Source organism: Vidua chalybeata, chromosome 1, assembly GCF_026979565.1.
Source record: "Vidua chalybeata isolate OUT-0048 chromosome 1, bVidCha1 merged haplotype, whole genome shotgun sequence".
Classification (NCBI taxonomy): Eukaryota; Metazoa; Chordata; class Aves; order Passeriformes; family Viduidae; genus Vidua; species Vidua chalybeata.
In genome coordinates, this window is record NC_071530.1 from 16,450,208 (window position 1) to 16,463,036 (window position 12,829).

The 12,829-nt window shown below is 38.3% G+C and overlaps 1 protein-coding gene across 4 annotated transcripts in view; it reads right to left on the reverse strand.

The window, feature by feature from the left end:
• The window catches only part of ACBD5 (acyl-CoA binding domain containing 5), a 30,317-nt gene that overhangs the window by 4,053 nt on the left and 13,435 nt on the right, over positions 1-12,829 (reverse strand). For 3 of the 4 annotated variants that reach the window (XM_053954767.1, XM_053954757.1, XM_053954775.1), the window contains 7 exons: positions 8,729-8,866; positions 7,800-8,000; positions 6,987-7,093; positions 4,708-4,984; positions 3,240-3,439; positions 1,667-1,717; positions 1,279-1,388 (listed from right to left, as the gene is read on the reverse strand). In XM_053954767.1, coding sequence (XP_053810742.1) covers positions 1,279-1,388; positions 1,667-1,717; positions 3,240-3,439; positions 4,708-4,984; positions 6,987-7,093; positions 7,800-8,000; positions 8,729-8,866 — 1,084 coding nt within the window. The remainder of the gene's footprint in view (positions 1-1,278; positions 1,389-1,666; positions 1,718-3,239; positions 3,440-4,707; positions 4,985-6,986; positions 7,094-7,799; positions 8,001-8,728; positions 8,867-12,829) is intronic. The other variant, XM_053954785.1, reaches the window with a different exon arrangement.

The following is a 12,829-nucleotide window of genomic DNA, read 5'->3' on the forward strand; positions in this document are numbered from 1 at the left end:
GGAAAGAAGGGCTGACAGGAACCTTATGAAATACAACAGGGGGAAGTGCTTAGTCTGGCACCATTTGGAGAAACTACTCCAGGCATCAGTATGTGCCAGCTGGGAGGCAGCTTGGCAGAAAAGGATCTGGGCATCCTGGTGGACACCACGTTGAACATGAGCCAGCAAAAAAGGCCAGTGGTGTTACAGGCTTCCTTTCCAACATTATCCCTTCCTGCATTATCCCTTCCAACAGGGTGAGTGAGGTGATCCTTTCTCTCTATTCAGCACTGGAGAGGTCACACCAGGAGTGCTCTGTCCACTTCTGGCTACAAGAGAGACATGGAAAAACTGGAGAGAGTCCAACAAAGGGCCACGAAGACGTTAAAGGTCTGGAGCATTTCTGAGGAAACACTGGCACAGGTTGCCTAGGGAGGTGGTGGAGTTTCCCTCCTTGGAGATAATCAAAAGCTGCCTGTACACAGTCCTGGACAACCAGCTTCTAAGTGTCCCTGGCTGAGCGAGGATGTTGGACCAGATGATCTGAAGAGCCTTCCTTCAACCTCAGCCACTCTCTGTGATTCACCACAGGAGACAAAACTATACCATGAAAACTAGCAAACTTTAAAAAGCTAGAGCAAATTCAGCTAATTCTCCTAAGATCCACACACATGCAAACTCTCTGCAGTCTGACAGAGGAAAAAGACGTAAAAGTCAAGAGCATACTAACCTAACAGAACCAGGTGCGAGGCTGAAGTAAGCAAACAGTAACTAGAGAACACTCACTTGACCTTCTGATGCTTAGAGATCTGAGAAAAGGCAAGATCAGAGTACAACTACCCTTCAGCTGAAGGAAGTCAAGGTAGATGTTACAAAAATATAATAGTAAGGTACTAGTAGATGTAAAATATAGGTGACAGCACTCTACAACAGATATGATAGGAAAAAAAATCTCATGGCACAAGGGGACTAGGAAGCCTAGAAACAGTGAAAATGGCTCAAGAAAATATGAGGACTGGGAGGATCAAAGAATATTATGGAGACACTTCCAAGCTATCCAGCCTCACCCACTTGTGCATGCTCAGAATTATGTATCCTGCATCACATTTCATAGATTTAACATAAACTGCCACATATAAAGCATACTACATATGAAGTCAAATGAACCAGTACTTTCTCATACTGACAAACTTTCAAGGCAAAGAATTTTCTGTTCTGTCTAAATAACATGATAATATTACCTATTGGTTTAAACAGGTGACACACAGTGTATTTGTTCTATTGAATACACATCTTTACCTTCGCTTTCTTTGGTGATACACATGTACCAACCACTGGGCAATAAATGGCCATACAATAGCAAAAGCTAGAATACCAGGAGAAATTTCAAAGGGCCACCATGATGGTTTCTAAGGAAAAACAGAAAAAAATTCCAGTGAGCAATCTGTGTATTGAATACCACCTGTATACTTCTCATCGCTTCACACGCTACAGTACCAAAGAAAATAATAGTAAGACTGTAAGAAAAGATTAATCTATGAAGTAATTTCCTCAGACAGATTTTTTTTACCTCCTAGTCAAGGAAGAGACAATACAAAAAGCACATACCAAGAGCTAGAGATAAAATATTCAAATTAATCTTTTTTCACAGTTCACACTTTTTACATATCAAAAACCAGTATTTTACCTTGACAGAGGAGGCGTGCTGGTAATTTGACTGTAGTGTTGCAGATTTTGCCTTTAAATACAAAAAAAGGCTTTTAAGTATAAAATAAGGAAACTGCAATTAAAATTTTTCTTCTTCACGAAACAAGAATATGAGGTTTTTCATCTTGTGATGCCTTTGCAATCTGTATATATCACAGTTTAATGCACAGAAACCACCCCATGGGACCCCACATAGCTGCTAACTTACCTCTCATGTTTCCACTACTCGTTATAGTAATTTTATCACTTCTCTGTGTCTTAGAAAATGAATCAGTGTCACTTACTGGACCTCTTTACAGTTTTTGAAGGCTCCCCTGCTCAACTTGTCATTGCAACTTTCTCAGATCTAGTCTAGTCCCAGTTCCAACCCAGAGCAGAAATCACAGCAGCTTAATTTGCCTGCTTGCATGTCTCAACACCAGTCTATACTAAGGTCAAAACCACTGTTTTAGTTTGCCCTGGGCTACAGCTACAGGCATGTCTAACAACATACAGGAAAGAGAATACTCCATTCCATTTCTTCCAGGCAATCCTGAAAATGGAAGTATCAGAATCTTTTCAAGACTACTCCCATACACTATTGCGGTGCTTCCACAAAAGCAAAGCAGCTGGTTTTCTAGGTCTTTCTTAATTTAGGTAAACATGAAACAGAAGCTTCTGTTTCTCCTTAGGTAAGGACAGCAAGCACAGCATGAACTGCTGGGGAAGAATCTTTTAATACTTATATTGCTCACGCAAAGATAGAAAATCAATCTGTATTTAACCAAACATTAGATTCTTGAATATCTGTGATGCAGCAAAAGTATGGTTTTAATAAATCCTTTTCTATGGCTGCCTTAGATTTGGAGTATGTGCATCCCATAGGATATTGCTTGTACAGCTTGCTCATTCTCATGCAGATCAAAATATATCAGCAAGTCAAACAAAACCAAACATTTTCAGGTTACTGGTTCACCTATATTCACAAAGTGTTCTACTGAAACAGAAAGAAAAATAAAACAGTGTATCAATAACATCTACACTTGCTTAAGAGTTCTATTGGCTGGATGAGGATGTGATGTACAATTCCAATAAAGCTGGATTACTTCACGAGGAAAGAAAGCTATGAACAATCAAGTCTTTTGCTATCTGGAAAATGGAATCTGAAGTTCTGCCTGTGAACATTTACCATCTGAAAGATTAAGATAATTTCTCACTTTCTTTGAAAATGCTTTGAATTCTCTGGGATCATGCACTAATAACATTAACTGTGGAGTCTCCATATAACTCAAGTAATGTGTATCAATAACTACGGCCAAGATCAGTCTGATCAGACATCAGTGAAATAACATATGGTTAATTTCTAGGTAAAAAATGCATGTTTTTGCTTACATGTATCAGAGTTATGAATTGTGCTCCTTAGAGTAGATACCAATAGGAAATTTTAAGTTGGACTCAACTACAGAATGTGACTGAAATGTCTTTACAGTTTAAAAAAATTTTAATCTGAAAAGGCACAAAAATATCCAAGGACATTTAATAAAAGGTGATGAAATAACTCCAAAGAATAGTACCTGTGATGCTGCAACAGCCTCCAGCATATGCAGCCTCTGCAGGACATTCTGCATGTCCTCCTGCAGCCGCATCAGCACCACTGCAATCTGCTCATTGAGGCTTCCCTGGGGGCCTCTGTCGGAGCCCCAGCGCTCACCATCCCCTCCACTGCCCATCTGGCCACCCTGGGAACCATCTCCTAAAGGCTGAAGTCTATGCCCTGTTGTGAGGGAGGAAAAACAGAAACACAAAATGGGCTACAGATCTACTGAAAGTATTTAACAGTTCAGTTTTCTTCCTCAGTTTTCACCCACGCCTGTGTACTCCTCGTCACAGGCTATATTCAGACAGTTCAGCAGCACTGTGAGGTCACTGAAATGTCATCTGAGATGTTTCCCTACAGCCTTAGTGTGACAGTATCATTCAAAGTCCTAGAACTGCAAGAACATTTACAAAAAGCTATTAGCACACAACCAGTCAAGTTCAGCAGTAAATTCTGCCCTAGCAAAAAGTAAGATCTGTCTTAGTATGTGTTTTAAAGTTTGGCAAAGTCTCCAGCTAGAAAACAAAGATCACTGGAATACAGTGATGAGAAAAGATAATTATTTGAAATTGACAATACTCCCTTGAACTAGATACGACTACCACTAACTAGCCTGTCATGTTTCTCCTTGTAAGTAGCAAACTTCAATAAAACAACAGAGAGGAGAAGGGATGGTTAACTATAGTATGTTCTTCATAATAGTTTTCAACATAAATGTTTTATTTGGATTTTCCTTTTAGTTCTTCCATCTGATTACTTATAGGTGCTACATAAAAAAGATGCTATATATATATAAAACACTTTCTGCCTTTTTTTGGTTTTACAAGAAAAACTGATTTTATCCATAACTTTACAGATCATACCACTGGAATATGGTAAAACTGATTTTATCCTTAACTTTACAGATCATACCACTGGAATATGGTGTTGCTCGTAGCTGACGCTATTAGAAGTGTTACAGAATTTAAAAGCACAGAGGTCCAACATAAACTGAACATCTGGGCTATTGTGTGATTAAGAACCATGAAGTTTTAAGAATCATAATGGATAATATAAGAATCACTCAAAGGTGTGGCTAACATTCCAATTACATACAAAACAACATGTCACTGGTATCTTTCCATGGCATTCCATGGTTTCAAATAAACCACCACAGAGATATAAATGCATATGTATTTAACAATAAGTATGTAACTTCTAAAGAAACTCCTCTCAGACACAGATTGGTTTTAAGGATTACATTTCCAAAAACCCAAGTGCCATAAGCAGCAGCTGGAGTATAAGTTACCCACTGTAATAGCCATTTTGTTATCTATTTTTATTGTGATGAGCAGGAGCACTATACACATGACTGTCCCACTGGACAGTGCTGACAGGTGCTTCTCAGACACCAGTGATTTATGGCAGTGAGAAGAGTGGGAAACACAAATCCAGGGTCACAGTACCTCTCCCTCTTCTGACACTGTAGAAATCTGCTTTTTCTCCACCTTTTTTCTCCTTGTGAGGACCCCCATTACTGGCTTTGCCATCTTCTCCTCCACATTTGACTTCACCTTGTTCTTCAGCTACTCCCTCTCCAGTATTTCCAGGTTGGAGATTCCCGTAAGTCATGCAAGTGCGCCTTGGAAAATCCGTATTTTCTAACAGAGGACTGTGATTTACATCCAGGAAATGGGATGAATGCTTTAAAGATCCTTTAGCTGATGTGATGATCTCCAAGGGCTACAAATTAACATGAGCAAGTAAGTAAATTCTGTAAAATATGACAGTTAAACATTAAAAAGGAAAAAAATATCATCTTTACTTTCACATTAAGAAAATACTTTGCCCAGAATTAAGACCTCTTTTAAGGGGAGCAGTTGTTTTCCTGTAGAATATTCTTAGTATTGTCTAAGTGTTATTTCCAGATTGAGAAGGCATTTCAGGCAAATCTCACAATAGTTGATACCACAGGAATTTCTTTAGACATTTCCAACATACACTAATACTCAATAACTACTAAAATAGAACATTAACATCTAAAACCATTCCATTTTCCCCTGTAAAACTGGCTTTGCTTCCTAGACAGTGAAACAGCCTCTTCCCTTGAATTTGGGAGCCATGTCAGAAGGCCCATGCTGTCAGAGCCCTGGGCATGCAGTGTTTGCACTCAGAGCAAAGAGAGCACGCAGCTTATCATCAGTCTGCTCCAAACAGCTTGGCTGCACCTGCACTTCACACCAAACAAAGGAAAGGTAGAGTATTCTATCAGCTTCTCACACAAAACTGGTGGTACTGCAGGAAGACAGTAAAAAAGGATGACACAGGTGCTCTTCAGGTTTTGCACTGGGGTTGTCTTGGTGGGTGGTTCAAGCAGCCCTTGCCAAAGGGCAAGGACAGGCCTTTGCACAAGGATATGCTGAAGCAGACTGGGGACCTCAGTCAGCCAAAAAAGAACTTCATGGAGAAGTCAAAATAACCAAAAGGAGGGGCAGTGAAATGGAAACTGCTGCCCAAATTTGTAAAACAGCAGTTCTGGATCATCAGAACTGAAGGGCAGACTGTTGGCTACATCTTTTCCAAGAAACAGCAGTATTTATTTCTTTTAAGTGAACCTCTTCTAGTTTGAACTGATTGACCTGTGGTTCTACCTGTGTATTTCTTTACATATACCTAAACATTTGTTATTTTGTGCAAAACTAGAACTTTCCTCATGTAGGTTGGGAAACTCTGACAAATTATCCACCCACTTCAATTAAAGAATCTCAAACAAGCTTGAACAATACACAAGGTTGGGAAATCAGCTAGATAAGACAGCTTGCAGCACTTCCATCAAATTACATTTCCCAATGTGCTTCATTACTGTGCAGAATTTTGATTTGTTAAAATGAATTCCCTACATACTCAGGAAAAAGCCAGACAAGAGAATGATGCAATATTTGACTGCTTCTGGCCTTTCTGATTTCAGGCATCATTCACACATTTCTCTCCAGAATCCGGAAATGAGGTTTCTGAGTACAACCTACAAAACCCACACTTAACCTGGGCCTCTGAAGGAGATCTAGGCCAGAACGCCAACAAAGATTACAGTTATGAGCAGTAATCAGCAGGAGCACAAATCCAGTCAAAACTATGGCAGCACAGTTGGTGCTCACATTTTATAGGGAAGTCAGAGGTGTACATTTTGACTGAAGAGAATACAAGAGAACACAGAAATTCTTGTAATCCCCCACTTCTTTAGACCTAGGCCACTTGCAGGCACTGCCCTACATGCCACCTGCTAACACTTATTCTTTATTTATTCTAAGAAACAAATGCAGAAGTCATCAGGCCAGAAAACAGGCAAGCAAAAAGTGAACTGTTACGAAGATACTTCCCATTTGTTAAAAATAGCTGAATTCTGGTCCCTACATGTTGTAAGACCCTACATTAATTTGTGGACACAGACCTTAGTTTCTTTATACTGTTTTTCCTTTTTTGACAATTGTTTCTTTGCACTGTTGTTTTTGAAGCCTTCTCCACACATAAATTCTCTGAGGGCTTCAAGGCTTTTAGTTTAGCAGTAACCAAGTTGTAAAATGCTGGCAATGAAAGGAGCGAACCCCTCTAGTCCAAACAGAAGAACAGCATGCATGAGCCACATCATTCACCTCTGCATATCCATGTTCACTTGATTGAGAGGAACCTATTAAAAAATAAGCAGCATACCAGCTTCAAAATACACCCATGAATACTAAACCCCTACCTCTTCTAGTCCAAGCTGCTCCATAGAGTCACAATAAACTTCACTGTCTGAATCACTGGTTAAGTGCTGAGCTGCTGAGATCTCTTCAGTATTCTCTTCACTTGCACCTGCAGGGAAAGAGGGATAGCACACATGGTTTGTAAATGTCAGCCAGTTGAGCCAACCCTGGCAAAGACTAGGGCAATGACTTAAAATGTGTAGGTGAGCATCAATTCATGACCCTTCTATCTACAACTGTCATTCTAAACTTCCGATTCTGAATAAAGATGTTCTGTTAATTTAGGAATTTAGAAAATCTTTACTAGTGGGAAAAGTATACTTCATAATTTTAATTTTGCCTTTTTCATTATGCTCTTCTTCCTAAGCTCAGTATAAAGCAGTTTTGCCTAAAGTTATGTTAGTATTAAAAATATAAATTCAGATCCCAGTTTCAATGAACTGGCATTTATAAAATGTTCAGCTTTTCAGAATGTTAAACCAGATATAGGTGATTTTTGTTTAACTACAAATTCACTTTCAAAGGCAAATAGTATCTGCATAGGTAGCATAATGATATTACAAGAAAACACTTATATTTCTGTGGGTTTAGGCCTCTCTTGTCTCTGAATTCCTTTCTCTTTCTGTAAGAGATACTGAAAGAAAGCCTTATTTTTAACTGGAATTAATTACTTTGTTTTAGTATTCTGTCTTCAGATTTCTGCAACTGAAAGACACTATTGCTAGTCTCTGAATCCTGGGATTAAGCTTTCAAGAAAAGAATATTTTTCATTAAAAACATGTGCAAATGAAAACATGGTCTTGGAAGGACAATACCTTGGTGAGCAGCGTTCTGAGCTATTTCTAGGCTTGGCTCCATTTTATTTGTTTCTTCCTCTGGGTTCAAGCCATTCAAGGCAGATTTGGTCTGGATGCCATTCTGCATATCTGGGATAAATCTGTCTTTGTAACAGCCATTACTAACAATACCTTCCAAATCCTTAGCAGCTGCTGTTTCAGGTTTCACATTCTTATAATCTGTAAAAGAAAAGAAAACTTTGCAAAGAGAAAGCTCTATACCTAATAGCTCCAACCATATTTTTTCAAGCACCTAGCTTACTAATGGACTGTATGTGTAATGTATCTGCAGAACAAAAAATGCTCCTATATTCCCATTTGTCTGGATTGTTCTGTTCTTGTAAAAAGCACAAACAGCAGATACTTAAAACATAAGTAAGTAAATCCTAAGTAGGTGTCTCTTCTAAACTAAATAATAATCCTAATGTCCTTGGAGGACATGTGTATAGAATTCTAAATATGTTATTTCATTTGGGTTTCACTAGATGCTGTTATTTCAGCATCCAGTTCTTTATGGACCCTCTAAATGAATCTTACTTAAAGTTCTGTTTTATTTTCTCTGAAGAAAAAACAGTAATTTTCAATTCTACTCTTACAGGCCACGTAGTCATTCATAGCTCTTACAGAAAAGCACTGGCAACAAAACCCAAAACAATGCAGGGTATAGATATTTAGAAAACCTTTTGACAGAACTTGCTAGGCAAGTCAAAAATGATATGGCATAGCTTGCAAATTCATACTAGTTTTAATTCTTACAGCCTAGGTTGAAACACAGGCATCTTTCACATATGCATTCACATGTAATTCCATCTAATTCCCTTGAAAAAGCATTCATGCTATTTTGGTCTTTTCTGCCACTTAGGTGGCTAAGAACAACTCTGGGACACACACTGGTCCAGAAAACTTACCCTTTCCATTTATCTGCACTTCTTTTTCTTCCTCTTCACGAAGCCCTTCTTCTTCTGATTCTGCTCCACTATCACTGCTTTCAGCTTTTCCATTTACAACTTTTATATTTGGAGTGGAATTCATAACATTACTAAGGTCTAAGAAAAAAAGCAAAGATAAAAAGATTTATTTTAAAGGAAACATACACCACCACTACCACCCCCAAAACGATCAGTCACAGTTCCACAAAAGTAGGTCCATATTAGAAGATGTACCAAATAATGGCAGCTTATTTCTGTAAGCTCTTTATTAATTGGTTTAATGTTTCTCTTTTGTGTCCCATCACTGAGTGCCTGAATGCTGGTACAGATATTCTCAATGACTCTGAGGCAGCCCCCAGGGAAGAGACTGCAGCCACTTTCAGAAGGAGTCTCAGACCAAGCCTATTACTGTAATTAGGTTACAGGTGCAGCTGGGACTCATGTGGCATGTTCTCTTAAACCCAGAAATCACTGTTTTAACAGAATTTCCCTTTTGGGCTGAAATGCTTCAAACCTGCTCACGGTTCAGAGGCAAATCTTGAAACATTATATTCAAGTATGTGAACAAAAGAATTCTGAATAAGGTAAATACAATATTCCACACATCTTCTGCTGTAATTTAGGCAGATGCAAAATATGGTAAGATGACGTTTATACAGATCTTTACTTAACAAATGACACATGAAAATAAATTCCCTGATTTCAGTGAAAAAGGTGATGAAATTAATATATACACTGAGCATTTTTTTCATAAATATTTAAAGAAACAAATATTGAAATAGACAAAGTAACTACCAAATCCTTGTTTTCCACATCTTTGATCACTCTAATGATCACAATTTACTGTAATCCTACAAAAAACTGAAAGGTAAAGATTCATTAAAAAGATGAAGTATATAAAAGAAGAATCTACCATCTCCTGTAGAAAAAGTTATGGTAAAATACATCCTAATGCTCATTTAAGCCTCCTATGTTAGGACAGAGTACAAAGGTACAAAGAGGACACAGTTTCTGTGAGACATGTGCACAGATTACATGTTGGCTCCAAGGCTGAAATCTGACTGTTTTAATTGTCACCACAGCATTTCATTTGCATAATTTCTACGTTCCCTTGTCAGAACCTTGAAAGATTTATTCTCACATTTAGGATTAACATTAAACTGCAAAATAATATCCAATTACACTGGAGTTGCCAAACCAGCTTCACTACTTTCTCTGCTACATGGTAATTTAAAGCTAAGGCTTTTTTCTACTTTAATCTTCCAATGAAGAGCCTTCCCACATTTCTCTAGTTTCCAAGCTTATCCACAGCACTTTAAAAAAAGAAAAAAAAAGGTAAAATAACTTATTGTATAGTAACAATGAATATGTTAAATATTAAGTTCACCTTAGTTTTATTACAAGGTAATGTTTCTGTGGGCACCCTGCATCACTGCTTTGGATTGATTTAATCCATCTCTTTATCTGAAGATTAAAAAACCCCTACGTTATTGTAAAATGAGAATTGGAAAAGCAATTGTCTATCTTGTACACCACAAGAATATAAGCACCTGCTCATTTTCTCCTCACAGAAGGTCACTACTTATTTGCATGGAAATTTGCTTCACAAAAGAGAAATCCCAACATAGTCCCATTTTTTTTCTCACAAGTGTGTTTCGTGAATTGTGAATCCCAGTTCTCAAGATGTTTTTCTGAGAAGCAGCAGCACAAGAAGGATAAGGCAGCAGTTATGAGCATTAGGCACAGACACAGCCCCCTTGGCACCGTAAGGCACACGTCACCCTTCCCTTTAACAACACAGGGGTGGGGACACAATCATCCATGTGTCCTACCCTGCCGTGGGAGTAAACAGGAAAGACAAGACCAGGAGGAACATTGAGCTGTGAAGGGGAATTAAAACTGTGAAGCTCCTCACCCTACCAAGATATTGCAAAAAGCCCCAGCTACACCATAAGGCTTTTCCTAAGATTTACTTACTTTCTTTTTGAAAGGAATGTTTCTGAACATTCAAGCATGTTCTTTCTTCACTTACTTGCAGTAAGGAGATTATTCATTTGGGGAAACTTCTAAGTGATCTTACACATATATTTAAATTAAGAGGAGGAACTGAAAGAATGTATCAACAGTTACAGATTTATGGTATCGTATCACAGGACACCTGAATAACTGAAATCCATCAGGATCGTATTTCTTTCACTAAGTCATTCTTAGCAACAGTGTTCCCAAAGACCATAAAGAGGCATTGCTTTGATGCACACTCTTAAGAACACAACCCTGTACAGAGTTTGGCCACCTGAAATGCCAGGCCTAATTGTGTGCTTTTCCTCAGAACCCTTACACTGCTATCCTCATCAGGTCCATCCCCAGTTGCTTTTACTACATGGTAAACCCACAGTTGGCTGCCATTCTCTTTGCTCTGAGTATCTGCTAAGGAACCAGACATGATGGTCAATCATCACCTTAATCCTGAGGATGACAGGTTTAAAGACTAAGCAGAGCCAGCTAGCAGCTACATCCCCTGCCAGTAGGTTAATGGCTGTTCCCTGAGGAATGTATATTCTCAGTGCGAATGACACAAGTTAAGCAAGCTTTTAAAACCTTACTTGGTTTGTGCTAATCCCACCCAGCCACCCCTCAACCCTTTATTTCATCTATTCACTTCAGCTGCACGGAAAAATGTTAGAAGCTTTTTTCTGTTGCCCTACTTTAGATACTGTAGAATTCCTCTTGGTTTATTATTTTCATCTCACTACATACAACATCAAACTGCGAGATTTGTGACAATTTTTTAAATCAAAGCTGTACTGCTTTTTAGCCATAGAAGGAATTCTATTCTGTAAAAGCCTGGGGTGTGAATTTGGGGTTTTTAATGCTAAACAGTAGGAGCTGTATAACAGTAACAACTTAAAATTTTTACAAAGAAAGATTTGACCAAAAAAAAAAAAAAAAAAAAAAAAAAGCAAGATGGAAAGGATGTGAAGAACAAAGAACAAACATGCAGCTTCTCTACAAACTTTCACCAGATGTTTATTTTCTCATATCAGCTCTGTTAAGGGATTTTCTACAAGCCATTCTAAATATATTTCTTTAAAGGCATCACTACAATTCTCCTCAATGACCTGCATAATGGGGCTAAGTTTCTCAAAAGTATGTATGTGATTTTTAACTCTTCACATATTTTGAGGCCATTTTTTTTACCCAGATGGGAGTTCAGAGCTTAAATGCCTCTGTAGATCTGCCCCAGCTTGAAGGTCATTTGACAAAGAGAACCTTGCCTAGCAGGTTTTTCTCAAATGCCTTGTATTTTTGTTCTGTGAACAGCCGTGTAATTCTTATATAAAATTAACATGCACTTCTGGAGCTGTACTGATGGTTAGCCCAGTACACCATAGTATCATCCTCACACAAGTTCCACAGCCTCTCACATGCTTTGAAAATACCAGTGATCAGGAACCAGTCTGCAACAGCACATGAAAGACATGATGAGACATTTAGCTAGCTGTGTATACCCTCACTGTTTAATAAAAATTACATGTTTTCATGAAATACATAACTTTATTATCTGCTCAATAGCAGGAAAATCTTAACCACTAGAAGATTATTTCCATAACCTACACTTGTATCACCTTGTATAGGGATCCCCCTGCACACCTGTGTTTATGTTAAGTCTCAAGGAGTCTATATGCTGTACAAAGTTGTTTTCATCATCAGGTAACAGTAATTATTTTCTAGCCATCACCCCTTGATGTCTCATGCTTATTACTGATCCAAGAAGGCTCCCTACTTCAATTCCAAGTTTGTGCAACCATGTTCTGCCATTTCCAATACACCTGGTTACACAAATCCCCACCTCATTTTGAAACTGATGTACCAAATACTGCAAGGAGTGGTGCCTCCATGAGACATGAGGGGTACATGCAAGCATCTGGGAGCAATAAGCTTTTCAGCTAGAACAAGTTTCTATTCCCTCATTTTCTTGCATTCTTTTTAATATAGGACACTATTAAAAAGACATCTATATCACTATACTAAAAAGATATTTTCTTCTTTGCAAAGACAAATTTCTGAGGGCCCAGCCTG